The 22,994-nt window shown below is 36.4% G+C and overlaps 1 protein-coding gene across 2 annotated transcripts in view; it reads right to left on the reverse strand.

The window, feature by feature from the left end:
* The window catches only part of LOC117974003 (rab GTPase-activating protein 1-like), a 130,764-nt gene that overhangs the window by 35,065 nt on the left and 72,705 nt on the right, over window positions 1-22,994 (reverse strand). For both annotated transcript variants that reach the window (XM_059005657.1, XM_059005658.1), the window contains 2 exons: window positions 7,593-7,706; window positions 483-557 (listed from right to left, as the gene is read on the reverse strand). In XM_059005657.1, coding sequence (XP_058861640.1) covers window positions 483-557; window positions 7,593-7,706 — 189 coding nt within the window. The remainder of the gene's footprint in view (window positions 1-482; window positions 558-7,592; window positions 7,707-22,994) is intronic.

The raw sequence follows: 22,994 nt of genomic DNA on the forward strand, positions 1-22,994 counted from the left end.
CCATGGGGAGTGGGGGTGAGAGGTTAAACAGAGTTTTCACACATAAAAGGCTATTGAGCTTGTAGCTTATCTTACTGGACACAGCATTGACATATAAAAAGCTGAAGCATCTGTTTATAAAATGGCATAATGTGTAAAAAAATAAAAGAAAATAATAATTTTAACCATTAATGAAATATGAACAAATATGAGAGAATACAAAACACAGATGCTGGTTTAGGTTGTTCTGAGTATATCTGGTTCACATTGGGACAGGTTTCAGAACTGCAAACAGTATTGAGAACATAAATAGCACACTTTCTTTGTGTGAATGTGACAATTCATCTAATATAAACATTCTCGACTCTTCAACCTGTTGATTATTTGCTTGTTTTTAATACACATTTTAATGACCTAAAAAGCACCAGTATTACTGTAAGTGCTGGTGAAATCAACTGAATATACAATGCAAGATGTGAATACATATATTATAAAGAACTTACATGCAGTAAGAGCACAGCAGCAAGAAAAGACTGGCCTTGACAGTAACCAATTTCTTCATCGTATACAGAATATGCCTGGAATAGAAAACAGCTCAGATTAACATGGGTGAGACTGAGGGGTCTTAAGACATGCTTGCAGTTTCTTCATTATATATGGATTTATTTGTTTATTTTTTAATAGATCAAATGAAGTGAGACAATGTTCCATTGATAATCACGAGCCATGGCTTCTGTTACATACACCCCCAGCATGGCTGTAAATACAAGAGGAGAGCCATCAATATGAGCTGCTGTACCGTATGCACATATAAAAACGGGACATACTGTAAACCGACACAAACACGTAGACAGGGTCCATCATATATCCTCAGCTTGAGATACGGTACGTGGATAGAGCTTGTAGGTTACCAGCAATGGTAGGAGGTGTATTATACTCACAGGTGCAAATTATAACCCATAGACAAAGGGCAAAAGCAAAAAGGAAAATAAAACACAGTAACAAAACTACAAATAAAAGGTGCTGCTCCATGCAGCGTCCCGCAGCCTCCGCTCTCCAGTACGGCTCGGGTTTCAGAGATACTCTTCTGGTCCTTCACTAACACTTACGGGGGTGCCCAGACTTTTCCAAAGACATATTATGGGTACATAGAAACAAAATATTTATTCTGCGCAGCAGCTGTCTTCTTCCGCCGGGCTTGCTAATATATTGATATTATGAAAAAAAATCTTCCTTGTTAAAGCCAATTTCTTTTTTTTCTATTTTCAATTTTCAGCATTTTACTCAGACAGCCAATGAATACAAATATGAACCGCTACAGAGCACCACTTAGACTAGGATAAAATTACAAAAATGTTTTAATGAGGTGCTCATCCTTTTCCCTTTGCAATCAGCAGTTTCCACTAACTCTGATTGCTTTCCTTCACTTACAATGCTAATTAGGTATTTAGTATTAAAATAATTATTTTCTCAGGGGTTATAGATGGAATATTTGCTGTTTTTATTTACCCAAATGCATTTCTTTATTACAACACAATTTTTTTCTGTCCCAGTTTTATAAAATTGCCAGTGGCTTAATATACAAGTTACATTTTTTACATTGGTTCAATTAATCTCAATAAAGTGTATGAATTAAAGTTTGTAACCTGGTAATTTTATTAGTAGTTTTGGCTGTTATTGCTGAAATTGTGTACACAATGTTCACCCATAAACTTAGTTTATATCTACACACACATTGGAACCTTAACTTGCTATTTAACTATTGACTGCAGTTGCCTTTTCACATGCATAAAAAAAACCTCACATTTACTTTGAAACGTAAGGGAAGCCAGTTATAAAGTTCTGCATTCAGATCGTATCCTGACCAGAGCACCAGAGGAATATGTTTATGTAATTTCCGGTGCATCTTTTAGGATTGCTTTAGGTACTGTAGAATTTGTGTGCATTTTAAGATATTGAAGCAACCTACTGTAGTAGCAGTCTGTTTTTTTTTTTTTTTGTTTTTTTTTTAAGTACAAGATCAACAATTTACCAAGGTTAACATAAAGACATTTCAATTCATTTTTACACAATAGTTTCTATCAATATCTAAATGTGATTTATCTACTATTTTCTTATAATTACTGGGAAACGCTCATTGAATTGAGAAACCTTTCTGTAAAAAACTGGCACGCCTGCAGCTTAGTTTATAGTAGTTTACAGTAGTAGTGCAGTAAATATAAACATCTCTATGTACTGGAACCAGCTACCGGAGAACCTCAGGACTGCTCGGTCTCTCGCTGTCTTCCGTCTCCTTCTCAAGACCCCCCTGTTTAGACTTGTAGATCTCTTGATCTACCTCTCCTACTATGCACTAGACTAGCCTGACCTCAGCACCACGTTAGTGGATCCTCAGCTGATGCACCATCCTTGCACTATTGCACTACTAATATGTCATTGTAAACATACTTGTTGCACCCTAGTTCACATTGTACTTTAGCAGAATTTTTGGCACTTACTGTAAACTATACTGCATTTAAAAGTTAATCTTACACTGTAATACCGTACTGCCCTGTAACACCTGTAAGTCACCTTGGATAAAGGCATCTGATCGCCAAATACATTATTAAGAACAAATTCCCCTGCAATGACATTTACAACATAATACAGAAGTACAATGAAAACATACAGTATGTTGCTGAGTCCTTCATCCAGAGCACATGGAATGACATTACAAACAGCCATTCACAAGTCCATCAAAATCAGACACAGTGCCAAAATATAGCCTTCAGCAGCTAAGCTAATTATGTTAGTGTGGCACAAATCACTGGAACTGGAGTGCAGGGAAGTTTCCGTACAGGGTTTGAGGTCAAAGCATTTGTTTCTAGAAATGTGCAATTATAGAAAGTACTAGTATTCATGAAGCAACAACATAGTGGGGTCTATTGATCTAAACGGTGGAGGATCTAAATACCACTGCTGTTTAAATAATTATTAAAGCGCTCAAGGTTATCACAATCAAACATCCCACAGTGCATGATAGTCTATTTAGTTTATTTCTGTCTGTAAAAATAGGATTGTGGTTCAAGTGACAGCATTATTTAGAACCACCACTCAGTCATCTGAAAAGACGTCATTGTCTTCTTTACTGCAAAAAAACAAGAGTATGAAAATGTGACATGCACACAGCGCCAGACTGATACACAATTAAGATTATGCAGGGAATTTTATTTTTTAAAGGAAGATAATAACATTTTGAATAAAAAGAATTAGAAACTGAACTTGGCCACATCACAGAATACAATGCCATGTGACACAAACAAAAATGGTGATCTTAAAAAGACACGGGTGGATTTCAAAATATTGAAGGTTTCACTTGGTTACTTGGTGAAGAAAACCATCTGAAGTTGAAATAAAAACGCCTGTGTAGCCTATATATTGTGTATATTATTATTATTATTTGTTTATATAGCAGACGCTTTTATCCAAGGCGACTTACAGAGACTAGGGTGTGTGAACTATGCATCAGCTGCAGAGTCACTTACAATTACGTCTCACCCGAAAGACGGAGCACAAGGAGGTTAAGTGACTTGCTCAGGGTCACACAATGAGTCATTGGCGGAGGTGGGATTTGAACTGGGGACCTCCTGGTTACAAGCCCTTTTCTTTAACCACTGGACCACACAGAGCTGGCGTCGAGCCACGGGTCTTCGAGTCCAAGTCAACCCAAGACCCAAATCCAGAATAGGGAATATTCAAAAGTACACATTATATATATATATATATATATATATATATATATATATATATATATATATATATATATATATATATATATATATATACACACACACACATATACACACACACACATATACACACACACACACACATATATACATATATAATAATAATTTACAGCCATAACAAAAAGCTCCTGCAACTGCTTTCGATCATGCTAGCAAACTCATTCAACGATTATTCAATTTCTCAGCTTTTTAATTAACAGGGCAGTTAATTGCAACTTACCAGGCGTAGCATTACACACACACAAAAATCAGAACCAATATAAATAATAGATGTAATAAATATTAAATCTGCCATTTTAATTTTCGAATATCTTCTTGTATTAAGCTTATGAAATACAGCGCCTCAAAGATTATTATTATTATCATTATTATTATTGTAGTACAGTATACTGTATGTATCAACAAACAATATACAAGCGAGGCAACACATTATTTATTTAAATCACTGAATCACAGAATTTAAAAGAGGTTCCTATATTTCAAAAACGTGTATTGATTGCTGCATCAATATGCAGTATTGTAAAATAAAGATCACTATGCAAAGCTGTAGGCCTACTATGCAGGAGACATCATTTAAAGCCAATATTTGCAATGTTAATGTTTTAATGTTCATGTGACAGGGCACAGCACATTTCACAAAGCACAGTCTTAAAAGTGATGACTATGTGATTAAAGTCACTTAGAGGCCACTTATCTGTTTCCTGTCAAGTCTGTAACACCCTGGTTACCCATACGTTCCCTACACCTAACTGGCAGGGTTATGGTTCTCATTTTCTGTCCAATGCCTGTATCTGGTTCACTTTCGCCTTTCCAATGTCAACAAACTCATTACTGAAGTAACAACACCCTATGAAAAGAATGGAAATGGTTCTGACACTTGATGTTACACAGTTTAAATCACAACACTCATTATGCAGTTTGACTTTCGAATCATGTCAAAACTGCAATTTCCCACAGTATTTGCCAGCTGTATCTTCCAATCAGACGAAGGATTGTGATTGGTGTATAGTTCCATTATATTTACTGTCACAGAATCGATTCAGAAACAAACCCGAAGGATCAGAGAATTGCTTGGCCTTTGGGAATAGCAACGGCTCGGTAAATAAAGCACATTGATGAAGAATGCAGTGACAGGTTGTTTTTTGTTTTGTTTTGTTTTAAACATGGAAGCATGCCAACCATTTAAAAGCATTCAGTAGATTCTTCCATTTAAAAAAGTTTCCTTCTGCATGTTACTCTGTTAATTTAACAGCCTGCTTTTCTTCCAGCACAATCTTAAAATCCACACTACAATACCTAAAGCTCTCCACAGTGATGAGCCGGCTTTTACATGAACATATTCCTCCGGCTTACAGATCAGGGTATGCTCTGAATGCTCAGCTTCACAATTAACTTACATTTTAAAGTTATAATTACTTTGCAATTGTGTATGCAAAAAGGAAACTAATAACCAAACAGTAGGTGAGGGTTAATTATACTGTTATGCTCACTTTCCTGACAGTTTAGAATTGTTGTGTACATTACATGTACTTGCTTACATCTGCTTATGGACGTACATTTCGTAGAGGTATTTGTTAACGGTGCCCTGCTAGGTCAGATAGGACTGCAGTTGTCGTAGCACACAAATAAAGCCCACTCCTTGGTTCAGGTGGGCGTGCTTGTTAAACCTGTACGATAGGTCTGCTTGCCAGTTTCCTTTCTCTGCCTAAAACTGAAGACAGCTTGCGGAATAGATATCCAACCCATTCATACCCCACATGTCCTGCACAGGTAGATCGATTTACATCTATAGCACTGCATCGAAAGTTTGTGCAACAAGCTTTAAGTTTAATCCTATAGTATGTACAGATTCTGTTCTTGGACAGGTCAGTGTTTGAGAAATGTTTAGCTTACCATGCCATGACTCATCTGTGCTCTAAAACAAATATCACCCCCCTTCCTCACATTGATGTTTTATTTACTGATAAAACTATGCTAAATATTTATTGGGGTCTTACAAAATACTGCAGAGTTTCCTATCAGTTCAGACCATTTCCTACAGCTATACAACAGCCAAACCAAATCCCCAGACACAATAGCAAGGATTTCATTTAATCTCCCTAATTGCAGCAAACGAGATGACTAAATGACTAAAACACTGCTTAAGCAATAGCAAAATGCTAAGATGATCCAGTATAGTAATGAAAAGCACTGCAATATAAAAATGTGATTGCATTGTCTTCACATTATTAGACAAAGCTGGCCGACTGCTTCCAAGCGGTCATCCGAGTCCACTTGAAGCAATTTTCACACATCTGCCCCTCCTGCAGTTTTCATCAAAATGCAATGGTCAGGAAACCAAGAGAGCTTTGGCCAATCAACTCTAACACTAGTGGTTCACTCATTGATCACTACATTGTTTTTCCTCATCAAGCCATCATTACCCTGTCTCATTTTTACCAGTGAAATGGGGATCAGTTCAAGTGAACTGATCCCCATAGGCAAATGTGCACCCGTGATGGGACATAATCTGGCATGTTGTGAATGTAGTAGTAGAGGAACTAAAGTCATTACAATCAACTGGGATCCCAATCTCTGTGTTTGTGCAATTTGATAAATCTTTAACTTTTTTTTACTCCCAAACTGTCAAATGTGAAAAATCATTGCGCCCTTGACCTGAAGAGAAATCACCACGGAAAGAAAGAAATAGGTCAGAATTCAACAAAATTATTATTTTTACCACCTTTAGACCCATTCTCACCACGTGGGGCATGAGTTACATGGCTCCTCACTTGCATGCACACGACACCTGCCCTGGTGCCATTGTCTCATTCACATGTGATTTACTGCATGTATCATTAACCACACACGGAGGAAACATCAACGGAGCTGGAATTACCCAAATGAAAGCCACCATCACTGCACTTTAAACCTGAAACGTGTATATTTGTAATAGAATACACCATTAAAGAAACTACATACCTCGGCAGTTCCAGTTAAATCCTTCTGTATATTTACTGTGACAAGGCATTTGATCCACCTTATTAGGAACTTCAACCACAACATAAATGGGTAATGGTGTCTAATTATGTATTCTGAACAGCTGACTTGAATCTTTCTATACATTGATTTTAATAGAATGCAGTGGGGTAAATACACAGATGCATATGACACTACTTGTACAAGTTATACTATAGGTTAATTAGAGTCTGGAATGTGTGCAAGTCCCTGTCGGCCAACAGAAGTGTCCGATTGTTGAAGTCTGAATAATATTTATGCCAACTGCATCATGCGCAGAAAACAATTAACTGACAAAAATTCATAAACCACTTTACAAAGGATGGATAACAGTAAGACGAGTCTAAATCAAAGATATGTCTGACTCTATTAACTAAAGACAGCTTCTAATATGTTAATAAGTACAGCTGACCAGGTCTCTTACAGTAGAAGAATGTCTTCTCTCCGCTGAAGCTTTGCAGCCTTCTTGCCCAGCCAAAAGTAGAAGATACTTTGATACTATGAAAGATTGGACGTCATCTATTCAAGTGATGTAAAACAGTAGCAGATCTTAGCACCACCGTCCTTTAAATCCTTAAACTAAGATCATCTCAAACACATTCCAAAAGACAGAAATACACTAAAGAGACTGATATGCCCGGTTAGAAGTGTGACTGTCATTGTACAGAATGGTCCTCATTTTAAAGAACCAGCCAGTGGCAGTATTCAGATCCATCACTGTTTAGATCCATTCAGTAGATCCCAGATGCAACTGCAAATATTGTCTTATATTGTAGTAGACATCATCCTCCAGTCTTAGAGGAGGCAAAAAGGTGGATTGTACACTACCTTGCATATTTTGTACAAAGAGTCCTGGCCATCCCCTCCAGTGTCTTTGAAGTAATCGTGAGCCGGGAATGTTCGGTTGATGTCTCTGGTGATGGCACTGTCTTGGGGAGACTCCTGATTAATAGAAAGAGATAGAAACAAAATTAATTCCTTTTCAATGCATCCCAAGAGGAATGAGCCCAGTACCACTCACTGACCTTTAATTAAGTCATGAATTTAACACAATTCGCAGCATTCTGAGAACACTCATACAGGATATTTTTTCCCAAATAATGTTTTGCCAACTTTTACAGAGTACTTCAAACTTTAGACTTTACCAGGGGCACCGCCAAACAAAGACCACCACAACGACTGAGTGAAGTGACTTGCTGAGTTGCCTTTGAAATGCACACAACAGTACCCCGTACATTAGTAACGGATGTGTTATTACAATAAACCCATTTTGCATTTCATGAAAGCCACTTGTGCTTTAAATAACAGGAATTCACACCACACTTCCCCAGAGTATTGACTGGAGAGAAGTGTGTTCTGTACAGAGATAACAATTGATTGGCTTTATTACAGATTTAAAAGCAAATACTGGACTATCACTTGTCCATAAATAAGTTAGTACATGTCACAATTATCATCTAATAAAGATAACCAAAATATAATTTTAGCATGTAAGGACTAATCAATTAGATCTAAATTTGGAAGCATTTGAAGGATCAATTTTACTCCAAATAAAAGTTTCTCTGTCAACAATGGCCGAGTAGTTAATAGCAGCGTGCAGATAATTTTCCAAATTATTCTCTTGAATATGTTTTAAGTAGGACAATATTAATAAAAAGTTTAAAAAAAATAAAAATAAAAAAAGTTTAAATGTATTCATTGTGAAACACAAAATTAAGCCTTTAACATAATTTGCCAGAAGACATTGATTGGTATTTAATAAAGTAGATCATGGGAAAATAATAATTTTTGCATTTTGCAATTAACACATTTTTACAAAGTTCCCTATCAAATACAGTTTTGCAAAAGGTTCAGATAGTTCTGTAGTGACCACAGGTGGTTCCATGGATTCTTCTTATAAAGAGAGAAGCAGATGTTTTTCTTTGAAGTAATCTAAAACTGTTCAGCATATAAGTCATAAATGCCAGTCAAGCTTCCAACATGAGAAAGTCGTGCTCTGCTCTGCTCCATTTGACCCTTAACGAAAGTTTAAAAAAAAAAAAAAAAAATGTTCGACAATAGCTGTGCAATACCTAGCTGATCATCAGGCATGAGAACGATGAATGTAAAAAATAGCGTGAACCAAGGTCCAAGATGTCAATCTATAACTACACCCAGGGGATGTGGATTCAGAATATAAGGAAAGTTGGTATTTTCAGCTTCTTCTACTATTATGGTCTGCCAGTAAATATAGACTAACTTATGTGAACAAAAGCACATCCTTCAGAGATAATGCAACAGTAGTTTTGTTTCTCAGACAAGGAGATTGCTCGTTAAGGCCATCCAGCCCACTCTCAAAGTGTGCCGATAAAGTTGATCTTGTATAGCACTAGCTCCCTTTTCATACCTAGCCACTTCGTCTCAAAGGAGACAGACCACTGAATATAAAAACGGAGTATATGCACAGGATGTCATTAGATACCAGGAAGCAACAATTACTTTGTATTTACTGCTATCTGCATATGAAAGTATATATTAAAAAAATCAAAGCATCACGAATAATATTGCCCTGGGGGAGCATGTAGACCCCACATAACAGTGGGCACAGCTTGAGGTCTACAGTGTCTAAGAAGCATTGACATTTGATAATCACCAACCACCACAGCTGTACAATTTAAAATGATGAGTAACATGACAAATAGGTAGACAGATTCCTTATTTACCCTAGCTTCTCCTACTTTCATGTACAGAAAAAGTATGTACAGACCACATTTCACCACAATCAAATAGTAACTTCTCTTTTATGTGATATACTGACAGAGAGACAGGCAGACAGACAACCTCCACACACTTGCTAACAAGCTCCTTTAGCACAATTTAAAATCACTATCAGACAAGAAATATGTAAAAATGTGAGTGTGACATACAAAAGGGAGATGGCAAGTGCCTTTTGATAACCAGGTCACCACATGGACTGGTTATACGACCTTCCTTTTACTGCTACACGCCCCTCAAGAATAGTATCCCTGTTTCCACCCCACAGTGAGCTGCTTGAAGTCTCAAAGGTGCAATGAATGTTGGCACTCCATCAGCCAGCACTTGCCAATACTTCTTCTAATCTGCAGCCAAAAACAGTACGTTTGGCAGAGAAGGAGCTAGATTATATTCTCACTCCATTTTCCCTCACAGTGAGCAACCATTAATCCCATAACAAAAGAAACCGATCACCTTCCTCTCCAGCTAACACGCTAGAAGTAAAGCCCATGAATTTTCTTTTTTTTTTTTTAAATAAAAATAATTTCTTGCAATTTTGTTTCATCCATTATTTATTTTTTTTATTATATATTACATGCATTTAAATTGGTTATATTTTTCAATTAGTCAACTGGCTTTATAATATATATATTTTTTTCACTTTAAATGTTTTTTTTTTTTCTTTTTTAAGTTTATTCACTTTTTAATATTGTGGTATTTTATACTGGTGAAAAGCACAGGGTTTTAGCTAGGAAAGAACTAGGAATTTAAGCTTAGGGTTTAGACATACAATGTAATGTTAACCAAACACTGCATCCCAATGCAGAACTCATGGAAATTGTGTACAGGGCTTTAGGTAACTGGTAAAAACAAATAAATACTGTATTATTGTGCAGCTTCAAAAGTGGAATCAGACGACAATTTTAAATTATTTTAATTGGCCTCATTTTATTTTTATTGGTATTACTGGTATTGTTAATAAATACATTATGTGTAGTTTTGCTTCAAAAGACAACACAAACTTACTTATTCATTATCATCTAATAGTATTAATAGTATGCTTAAGCTTAATATAAATATAAAAAAAACTTAATAAAAATAAATAAATAAATAAAATGTACAAAAATATTCTGTCCTTTTTCTTTGATACAATGGTTTAAGTAGTGCTCGACCAGGATTAAAGTAGTGCAATTTGATACAATAGTATTACATTTTTTCACTTTTAAAAAGTTAGAAAAAAAAATACTAATGTATGATATCGCAATAAAGAAATTAAACCTAATGCCTCATCAAATTACCTTCTAGACAAAGAAAAGGACCATTGCTATACAGTAGAGCATCTATTTATGAAATGAGCATTAAATGCATTTTTTAAATTTTTTTTTATTATTATTTTATTTTTTTAATATTCAAATATTTGTCTCAGTTCTAATTTAAAGATTATATTTGAAGCCCTGTTTGGATCAATTAAACCTAGTTTGGTATACTGTACACAAAACCTCTCAGCTGTATACTAAAGATTGATTATTTTTATGTTACATAAAAGCGCAATATAGTGAAAACAAACCAATACATCTCAGGACTTTTTCAATAGGATGTATTGAAAGAAATAATAATAATGACTCCAATGACTTGAGTGTCTTAATTCCCGCAGTGTAACAGATGCCTCCTCTGTGTGAGTCAGCAAGACACCTGAATGCTGTCCAGTCCTCACATGGCCTGTGCCCTTGTGTGTACATGAAATGAAAGGTCTTCTAGGGAAGGAAATGCTACAGCGCCATCCACACTAACTTTCAGAAATTAACCCCAAACTGCTGCAGTGGGCCAGAACAACTACTGTACAAGGGCAGCATCTGTCCACTTGATATAACATTAAAGCAATGTAAAATGCCACTCTCCCATTATTCTCAGGTCTACAGAATCCTATTAACTCAAGGTGAAGTTACACAGATTCTCAAATGCTGTAGTCTCGTGTTTAGACTTTCAAACAGGAGTATTTCACATTTCAGTGCCTACAAGCATTAACTTTTCATTATCAATAAATACAGAACTGTTTCTTGTGCCAAGGCATCAATGCCTTCAGAGCAGTATTTCTGATATCTAGTTACAGGAATAACCTCTTCTTGTCTGCAACCTTACAACCTTATTTGGAATTCGGTTGGAACATGACCCAAACCGAACTACTTTCTAGTAGCAATTTATTTCAGAAAATACTGTCTTTGACTATAACCAATCACAGTTCAAACTGCCTTCAAAACATGTTTTTTCATTGCTTACGAAGTTGTTAAGTTAGACAATTACGATAACATGTTTTGATTGGATTTATTAAAGTAGCTGTACATGTATGTTTGGCAATCTGCTAAAGCAATCTGTCACCTGGCTTGTCACCTACTTGTATGGGCTAACAAGCACATTTAAATGTGTTATTGATGTCGATTTTAAAATACTGTATCTTCTCCTCGGGTTTGAGTAGGTACTCAAACAGCAGGGAGAACTACTCAAAAAGAATGCATTTCAGCTCATGATGCTCTTATCATCATTTTGCAAGCAGCAGAAGACATGGCAAGTGTGCTAGAGTGAGTGCCAGCACAAAGATGATAGCAACATGTCATGAGTGGTGCCGTTTAAATGTGCAAGGATATGAAATCTGCAAGGATATGACATCTGCAACTGGCTGAATTAAAACAGCAACTCCTTAGTTCTCCAAGTAGAGTCCTTGGGTGGTGACCATATGAGATCACAAGGCCAAGCATTGGGCCAGCATTGAGGCTGGGCTTTCCCCTTGCAAAGAGGTACATCTTGGGCAGGGATGATGCACAGTGGGTGGGCAGAGTGCATGGGAAAGCTCAAATGAGTTTTTTTTTTTCTGTCTGAGGTACAAATGATATTCCATGACTCAATAAAGTGATCAACCCTTGAAAAGTGAATAACCAAGTTAATTTCTCAGCACAAAACAATGCAGTCCCTCGGTTCCCCTTGCACAATTATTGAGTTTCAATCAATAACAAGCCGACAGTGTTTTTAATATAGAGCCTGTTGTAACCAAACTAACTACAAATGCATATTTTATAAGCGATTATTCGTCGTACCTTTCTTTTATATGGTTTTGTAATCTCTGATTAAACTCGACAAAGACATACAAATCCCAGTTTCCACAGCGCAGCTGTGATGGTCACATTTCCATCATGAATCACTTGCACTTGCTCGTTTTGCAACATATTTGTGTTGTGAGTTTACAGTCTTGGTATGGTATGGCAGTACGGCAGTAAAATGTCAAGGCCCAGGATGAGAGGAAAATGTGATTCCAATTGTCTCAAAGCGGAAGTTAATTGCCATGGATTGGTACTAAATTGTAAAGGTGACCGAAGGTCAGCTTTTCTGGTTTTGAAATCAACACATTAATTAATGGATTTATTTAATGCCTGTCGACAAATATGTCTTAAAAGGTACGAGTATCTGCAAACCCCAAATATTTGCATTTATTTATAAGCATCACTTATAAATATGTTGAGTGCTGTGACATGCACAAATATATATATATATATATATATATATATATATATATATATATATATATATATATATATATATATATATATATATATATATTCATTCTTCAAAATACAGTTATAAACATATATGTCCTTTCATAGCTGGTAACAAATGAAGATGGGAAAATGTAAACCGGTAACAAAGTTAAAAATGAATTATCTTGGATTCTTCTAGCTTCAGTCAAGAACAGAGATACTGTAGATGAAACCAAAGTCGTAGACTCTTAAGATAGAAAAGTTTTCAATTGAATTTCAACCAGTTTTGAAAGGGTTTTCTTTTGTAGCACCATAACTTCTAAATCCTTATATATGCCTTAAGTGTTGCGGTCCTTGCATACAAAGAATGCACACGGCAGCACTCTTAAAACTAGAAGAGCCCTGTAAACATGTATAGAGATGTACTTTTTTTTATCATATTAATACATTTAATATATTTTGCTGATGTTGGTGATTACTGCACTTATCTACTACAGTTGTCTTTTTTTTTTTTTTTTTTTAAATGCCTTTCCCACAGCTGAAATGATTACATAATGCTAATGAGGTAAAATCATGTCACAACAGCCTATGAGGCAGAGTGGAGATGCAGCAGCAGGGACATATTTATATCCCTGCACAGTGCAATAGGAGAGAGGACAGGGTCGCTGCACATTCACTATGCGTTCTCATGAAAAGGTCAGTTTCCTTTCCTTCCACGCTTACCTCACACGACACGACAGCAGTCGTCCTCCACGCAGAGGAACAAAGAACACCCAGAAGACGCAGCAATAAGCAGCACAAACAGGGCTATACCATGAAAATGTGTTATACTGTATTGCAGACTCTTGGCAAGCCCTTGATATGTGTGGTAATGAGTCTATTACTCACTATACTAATACCCAGAAGTCTGATCATTAGAAAGTCTTGTGTTTGCCACTACCCTGATATTAATTATGTAACTGCTCTGCTGTTTAAATCTGACCATTTTTAGTCACTTTTTTTTTTAGCTCCTAACAACCAACTGGCAGAATGATGTAGTTAAGCCAGACTACATGGTTACAATTTTTTTTACTCTGGATTTTACTACTTTTTTATAGCTGTGAATAACACCCAGGTGCATGATCAGTTTAATACCAAGTACATTAGTAACATACTAATCCCTGGCAAAGAAAATGAGAAATAAAAAATTGATATGTGGGTGGCTGAAGGAATCAGAGGTAGTCGTCACTGAGGAATGGCATTGTATCCCTCAAGAGCAGATTAAATATTATGTTGAATAACTCCCCAAAGCGGCATTACAACCGAATAACAGGTTATTGCAGCTGTTTGTTTTTTGGCAAAAGAGCATATGGAATGTCTACACCAACTTTTCATCAAAACTGGGTAAGTGGTTTTGAAGAAATACTTAACTACTGTACAGATGCTTCCACTACAGCCCTGCTGTCAGGATTAATCACTGTACAGCCCACTCAGAATTTAACTGATTTTTATTTTGCATTTATTTATTTTACAGCATTTATAGTAATACCATTTCTAGCAGTGCCCTGACCTAGAGAATGACAGGGCAGCTTGTAGATTAAATGGTCTAAGCCCTAGCATCTGATGTGCGTGTTACAAAACTGGTTACGCAAGCCAAAGAAAAAGAATAGGGTCTTTCTTTTTACAGATAGATCAAACCTGTTCCCATTCCTGAAGCACCTCGATATTAGATCACCCCATTTTGGTGGAACACTAGAAAAGCCACTGTAATCTAAAGCTCATTCCTGCTTCAATCACAATAAATTACAAAAGTTTCGCAAAAAACAAAGCATCACCACGTCCCAACAAATAGCATTCACTCACTGTACCATCTCATGGGATAAACAGACATATCGGCTTGCAACGCAATCATGGCTAAGTGATGGTTGTTCTGCTGAGATAGTATACTGTAGTCATAAGGAATCTAAGTTTACTGTACAACAATTGTTTATAGTTGTAATTAATCATTCAGTAAGAAAACATACTATAAAACACAATCAAAGAGTGTAAACACATTACTGATGCTAGTACCATGAAACGGAACCCAGAACAGAACAGCATATTCAATAATTCTTTGTAAGAAATGTGCAATCTAAGTTTTATTGAATATTGAGTGACTCCTAGAAGATAAGCAGACAGCAGAACCATATACTGTATAAGGATTTGCACCACAGGTAAATTGTATAGAAAGTAGTGATGTTGTGCAGAACTGAAAACTGCAAATCACAGCTACAGGAAAAACAGGACTTCTAAAACGGATCCCAATTTTAATGCTGCATTATCTACTGCATTAAGTCTACAAAGATTAGAAGCAACTATGTATTACAGAGACAGAAACACACGGTACAAGGCAAATTCAGCAGTAGCTGTTTTCTAATTGAACCTACTGTATGAACACAGCTTGCAAAAAGTACTTTATCATAACAATGTGTGCCAAGGCATCATTATAAACCCTGCTGGCTCGTGACATTATTCAGATATAAGCAAAACATTTCTTTGTTGTGTCAAAAAGCACATACAAGTCAAAGTATAACCTAAGACCATATTTCTTAATTGGATGAATCTCATACAAAAGGCAATCATTCTCATGTAATTAATGGTAATTCTGCTGGCTTATATTCCAGCTCCACAGTCATTTATCATAACTCAGGCAATTACAAAAGCAATATTATTACTAAAGGGCAAAACGTATTGTAATAAAAAAAATTAAATATGGGTGAAAGAGTATGTTACACAACAGGGGTGCATTGTAAAGCAATCACTCTGGGGTGTGTTATTGCATGTATAAAATGGCTTCATGTAAAGACATTGAAACAATAAGAGACTTCAGACCTTCCTGTACGTAACACAATAATAGCTGGAGCGCTGCTAGTCAATCAGGTTGTAGGTATTGTACAAGCCGTTTATAAATGCATCTTTATTTATCAGACGATCTTTATGTCATATTGCATAGCCAAGGAAACCAGACTGACATTTAGAAATCGCACCCCCAAAGCTGGAATGACACATTTATATGAATGTCTCCAAGTGAGAATCAGCTATAGAATATAGAATGGTCTGGTGCTCGGTATAGTTGCTTCACTAAATAGTGGATTTTTTTTTTTTTTTTTACCTGTTTCCCATTTTTAACTATTAAACTTCTTGAGTTGGGTCACATTCATCCACAATTTACAGGTCTGTGCTGTTGCTTCCAACCTTTATTGCTAAAAATGTTCCCCATTAAATTATACACTGCGCTTTGGAAACATAATGTGCATTAAAAACCTCATGCAATATTTATTTTGCCTAAAGCAATCCCCTGCACCACAGTACAGCACAATTCAGAAAGTGATTATATTTACTTCATTGCACTTCACTTTTCACAGCAAATCCTTCTAGTACAGTACCTGCCTGGAGACTCGGGAGCTGAACTTATCAGCTGTTCTGAAGCTGACCTTCCCAACCAATTCCATCTCCCCAGAGTAGAGCCCATGTCATGCTACTCTACTTAAGTGCTTTAATAAAGCTGTGTAGATGGATCATGGACATCACAGGCCTATGCTATTAAGGCAGGAACAAACACAGGGCTTAACATACTAAGCCGTTCAGATCATTCCCACAGCCTTTCAATGTGACTTCAACAATGAAAAGTGCCAAATATTTACCACATTTTAGCTCCCAAATTGTAACATGCATTTCAGTATCATTCTTGGAAATCTATCTGTGTAGGAGAAGTACAAGTTTAATTTCAACTCCAGCAAAACAGGGCACCTTTTGTGATATAGGTAACTTATAAAATGGCTTGGATAAATTAAGTGCTGTGATTGGCTGAACAAGATCACATGACCGTGCGGTAATAATTGTCTTACCTCACAGCTATGACATCATAGACCAGCTTACTTACCTGATCTATTAATATTATTACTACTATTTATTTCTTAGCAGACGCCCTTATCCAGGGCGACTTACAATTGTTACAAGATATCACATTATTTTTTACATACAATTACCCATTTATACAGTTGGGTTTTTACTGGAGCAATCTAGGTAAAGTACCTTGCTCAAGGGTACAGCAGCAGTGTCCCCACCGGGGATTGAACCCACGACCCTCCGGTCAAGAGTCCAGAGCCCTAACCACTACTCCACACTGCTGCACCTTACTGCACCTTAATAGTAACAATTATCTAAACAGTGTTTCTGTAGGTAAAAATGTCAACATACAACTGAAACAGCATTTAAATCACTCAACAATCTACTTTTTTTCATCTCTGTCACTAAGAATTACAGAAAAATTGGCAAACATATTGCGGTATTTATTTAGTCAGAGAACAGAACAAATAAAACTCTAAGGCAAGCAGTAGCAGTAACACTATTCAAAAGCCATCTGAGAAATCGCCACGCAAGTCTCACTCTGCATGCAATATATATATGCAGCAGCGGCATCTACTTAAACTAAATATCGCCTTATAAAACTGACCATTGAGAATGCAATGTTTAAACTAGACACAACAGATACATCTCACCACTACCCTCCACTTTCTGAAACAAAATTAAAATCTCTCCTGCTCTCTTCTGACACGACCATTGGGCTTTTAAACAAGGTCAGGTTTGGCACAGAATTCTATTGTGCTCGCTGTGGCCTCATGCCTCACAACACACCCAGGGCGTGCGGTAATAACTGTCTTACCCACCGCACACCCTGTCATGGGTTATTTCTTAGTTATACATTGATAAAGCAGAAGCACATCCTCCCCAAGCCAAGTAAATATACCCTCAACCCTGTGTCATTATAGCCATGCCGTTATACTTCAGCCCAGATAAAGCTTGCATCACAGTTGAATTAGACACATTATTGCACATTGGTTCAGTTAAAACACAGCACATTTCAGGTTCATTCCAGCCACCTCAGACTGTGCTAGACCAGCTGCCACTGGGCTCACAACTTTAAAATGAAATAATCAAGTAGCAGCTTCTTCTTACCTCAGGAAAAATTACACTTGGCTGGCGGCTAAGTAATCTCTCGTGAACGTGACAATGCTAGATGACTTCTCCAAATACACAGAAAAAACAACATATGGAGAAATGTTACCAAAAGATTAAAAAAAATTAAATAAAAAAAATCATCCATTTCATTATTATTATTATTAACATTGCAATTAGAATGGTTAACAGTGCAGCTTAATTTTGGTACACATTTATTTAACACACATTACATGAGCTTTAAAATATGGTATTTATTATGTTACTTACATTATTTTTAGGCAGTTCATTATGTTGAAGCTCCAGACCAATATCAGATAGGCCTGCTCTTTGTCCCCTCCCAGACTTAAAAAAAAAACTCTTGCTTCAGTTAAATTTCAGGAAATATAGCCAATTGTTACATACCAAGACTTTCTTTAGACTCAACAATGTAAAACATTAATTTCATGGTGACTGAGCTAAATCTCTTAAAATTGCTTACAGTCAGCACCTACTTGGACTGTGCAAGTATACGCTAAATGACCTTGTTATTTCCCCAAAGAGATCCTTCCCACAATTTATCAAGGTCCCTTCTCCTTTCTTGTTTAAAGCTATTGAAACTGTTTCACTCACTTCATATGTTTGTACCTGTACGAGTGGCAAGGTTATTAAAATAATGCATTAATACAAATGGTGGCATATCAAAATACTGTGTCTCTGTGAACGTGCTGCATCTTGCAAATATTAAAATTACCTGATGAAAGGATGCCTCTCAAGAAGAACACTGCCTATATTTAAGCAGTAACTTAAAAGGTATGAGTCTGACTTCAACTACTGTAAATCGTTGCTCCGTATCAGTGTTTAGCCACATCAGTATGTAAACACAGCGACAATCTACTGCACAAAATAAAATATAATTATTTATTGTGTTTTCTTAATTTAATGTTGCTACACAAACCATTACTTTAGATGATCGACAAAAAGTGGATTAATAAACTAAAGTTAGAGGCAAAGTTCAGGAAACTTGTTGTTTATAAAAAAAAACAAATACAGAACATATTTAACCACATTATTATTTTCTTAATTGCTATGGAAATGCAGCAGTATTTTACGCAATTAAAAGGTTTCCAAAAATAGTATCATTAACTTAACTTCCTGAGACCACATCTGATCAGAAAGGAAAAAGGAAACATGATGTGGAAACAATACTTTGAATGAGGAACAAAGTGCTTTGTAATGCACTGTACATGTCGTGACTCTTGAACAGGTCAGTTTTTTTCTCCTTAGATGTTAAGATTAAACTACTAATGGCAGTATATAGTGTGTCCTAACATTTTACAGTGTAGTTGATGCTTAAAATAGGATTTGAATAAGCAGAAGCACATTTATTTATTGCCTTGTTTCCGTATTTTCAAACAGTTGGCCTTGAGCAAGCCAATTAGCTCTTATTAAATATGCACATCAATCCACCTTTTTTTGTTTCTGTGTAAACAACAACTCATTATAGACATTTTTAGACCCCGGGTATTGTATTTTATTTTTTCAGATGGCGGCATGGTTTTTGAGAACAATTACCATTTGGGGTTGATTTGCAATTGCCGTGTAGTGAAATGAAAATGTTAATTCATTAAAATTAAATCAACATTTCATAACACATAATTAGAAAATAATTAACTGTTTAAAATGAATCCCCATGTGTCAGTAAATTCCAATGGAATGGCCCAAAGTTCTGCACACTTCTTGGTTAATTTCTGTTGAACAAACTACTGTATTCTGTACATTAGAGTTCAGTGAGTCCAGGCTGGAGTTTTGCCAGATTTCAACAACTCTAATAAGCATACCCGAATGAGGTCTAGCACATCAAATAAAACTGGAAATGTCAGACACAGCTTTATCACTTCACTTTCCACCCACGCATCCATCATCAAACTGATGGATAACCATCCTAACTCGTAAAATGAATAGGTACGTGAGTGCATTAAACATTTTCTCTGCATAAAATAAAAATGATTGTACTGTACATGTGAAAGTCATTCACTTAAACAACACTACTACAGGCTATAACACTATTGCTAATGTTACATGTTTTTAAAGTTTTACCATACTTTTAGAAAGTTAGATCCAGCTCTGTCAATTGAATAGACCCTGTTTTTATTGAATCAAGTAAGTTAGAGTGCTGACAATGTTTTCCGCTTCGCATTAAATTTATTTTTTATTGTCAAACAGTAATATGTACACACCTGAAATCTTATTAATCTTAGTGCATAAAATGGCATTTTGCTTGTACATATACACATGTAAATGAATAACAAATGATCACACATGTTTGGATAGGAGTTATTAAAACACCTTAATATGAAAAAATCTAAGTTGAATGAAAAAAACATGTTTTTTTCCCATATACTGTATCTAATAGTAGGGCAGATAGGAATCGGCTTTGAGGAGAGCTGTATAAGATTCTTCCTTCCAACAGGAAATCAAGTCCTGTAATTAATATTTTCCAACTCTGTTTAACCTTTCTATCTGCAATAGTAGGGACTGGACTTTTAACCTGCAGTGTAGACTACAATTTACTGGCTAACTTCTGTTTTCTGAAGTTCATATCTTTGGGCCTAGGGCGCTGCCTCTTGAGATTGCGGGATTCCCCTGTGTGTTTAAATCTAGAGTACTACAGCAAGATAAATGATAAAACATAAACTTTGCCTGTATTAATTATAAACAAAGACCAAAATACTTTGGAGTTTTGGAGCGGAAGGAAGCAGCTCAGTAATGTACTGTGCACCTACCATTTGAACGGTCAGATTTCTACCGTCACACCACTTTTAATAGCTGCTGCTTGCATACCAATGTACTTTAAAAATTATTTAAAAGCTGTAACATTCAAAATGATCAGGATATATAAAAGGGCAACATACTCACCGTACTGCTAGTCATTCACACAATGTATGCTTTAAAATGCACACACAGTGTATTTTAAAGCATACACAGAAAGTACACAGTGTTGCAGCTTTCCTTTTGGTTTACATTGTCAAAATATATCCATGTGGAATATACAGAGGATACTGAATGATTGTTCGTGGTATAGTTTTTATTCATCGCAGGAGGATGTCCCAGTAAATCACGAGCCCTGACTGTATACAACGAATGATCATTCAGTATTCTGTTCATACCACAAGTATATATTTTAAATAAATAGTAATAAAATGTATAAAATATTTATATTCAATCAATTCAGGGATTATTTTACCTGGTGGATCTTTACTTTCATTGTTAACGGGCTATGAGTCGATGCAGATTAATTTCAAACCCTGTTTATAGCCTCTGTGCAATCGTCTAGATAGAACCTTGACCTCCATCTGTCAATTTATATCCTCTCTGTTGTTTCCTACCTTTACTGCTTTTAATGAAGGGGCTACAGGCTGCTCAGGTAAGTCAGACGCCGTCAGACCGCAAACTGGCATTTCTTGACTAAACTCGTTCTCAAGGAAATCGGGAGTCCAAATCAAAACAACAAAAGAAATTTGAAATGCTTTCAGACATTTTAAAGTTGTTATAAAACATGTATAGGTGGCAGTACTGTTCGGCCAGGGTGTCCTCAGCTCACCGCGTGCACCAGCGACCCCTGTAGTCTGGCCGGGCGCCTGCGGGCTTGCCTGTAAGCTGCCCAGAGCTGCGTTGTCCTCCGACGCTGTAGCTCTGAGGCGGCTGCACGGTGAGTCTGCAGAGTGTAAAGAAGCTAGTCCTGGTAAGCATATCATTCCACTCATGGTATTCCACTCAAGTGAGATAAAAAAAAAAAAAAAAAAATATCCCATGCTAGACATACCCACTCTTGTGGTATAAATCTGTTTATAGCACAAGCATGGGTATATCTAGCGTGGAATACATTTCTGTTATCCCACTCGAGTGGGATAACATGCTTACTGGGACTAGTTTCGAATGTGTTTTTGTTTAGATTTAACTCCAGTGATGTACTGCTGAAATTCATAACAACTTTAAAATGTCTGAAAGCACACATTCCGTGCACTTGAGTGACTAAATTCACAAATCTCCTATGCGCTGTTAGTTCATAAGGATTAGCAGAGGAAGTGGGAGCAAGCGGTAATGTCATCTGAAGTTGCATATTCTTGTGAAGATGGTTAAATTAACCAACAGCACCTTCTCCAACAAACAACTGCTGGCAGCTGATGGAAAAAAAAACTGACACACCTAAGATAATAAACAGAACAAAAGCTGATTAGCATAATTTCTTACAGACGAGCCATTTACAAGGCTACTTCAAACACATCTCAATTGGGGTACACACACACACGCACGCACACACACACTATTTTCATTGCTGTGTATGTGTCTGTTCCTTCATGTTTTAAGTATCTCACTCAGATCATGCAACAACATGGGTGGACATTCTTAACCATTTTACAATTCTCTTGTTATAGTAAGAAGGAATAAATCCTTAACTATCTCTCCCCCTGTAATCTCACACACCTCCAACGCCCTGTCTGTCTGGGGAAACAGGATAAGATCTGGTTACTTTGAATTTCAAATACCACCACCTATTTACAGGTTGCTTTACCATTGGCTAAGTGCCAGAGGCAGGGGAGGAGAAGCACTCTGTGTTAAGAGGTATTTAACATCTTGTAAGGTCATAAGAATTTGGAATCTGTCTGTTCTGTGCGTGGGACATGATTCCCTGCATGCATTATAATGAACGTATTATAACTTGAAGAAAAGGACTTTGTGTATTTTCTTAAGAAACATCTGAACTCACTTTTAAATCAACCTCAAATTTCTATTGTTGTTTTAATCTGAACTCCAATTTCCTTGAGAACGAGTGTAGTCAAGAATTGCCAGTTACCGACCTGCCTTTGTCTGACTTATCCAAACAGCCTGTAGTCCTGTCTAACTCCGGTAACGGTAGAAAACAACAGAGAGGCTGCAAACTGACAGAGTGAGCTCAAGGTTCCATCTAAAAAGACGGTTGCAAAGAGGCCATAAACTGGGTTTGAAATTA

Source organism: Acipenser ruthenus, chromosome 31 (assembly GCF_902713425.1).
Source record: "Acipenser ruthenus chromosome 31, fAciRut3.2 maternal haplotype, whole genome shotgun sequence".
NCBI lineage: Eukaryota > Metazoa > Chordata > Actinopteri > Acipenseriformes > Acipenseridae > Acipenser > Acipenser ruthenus.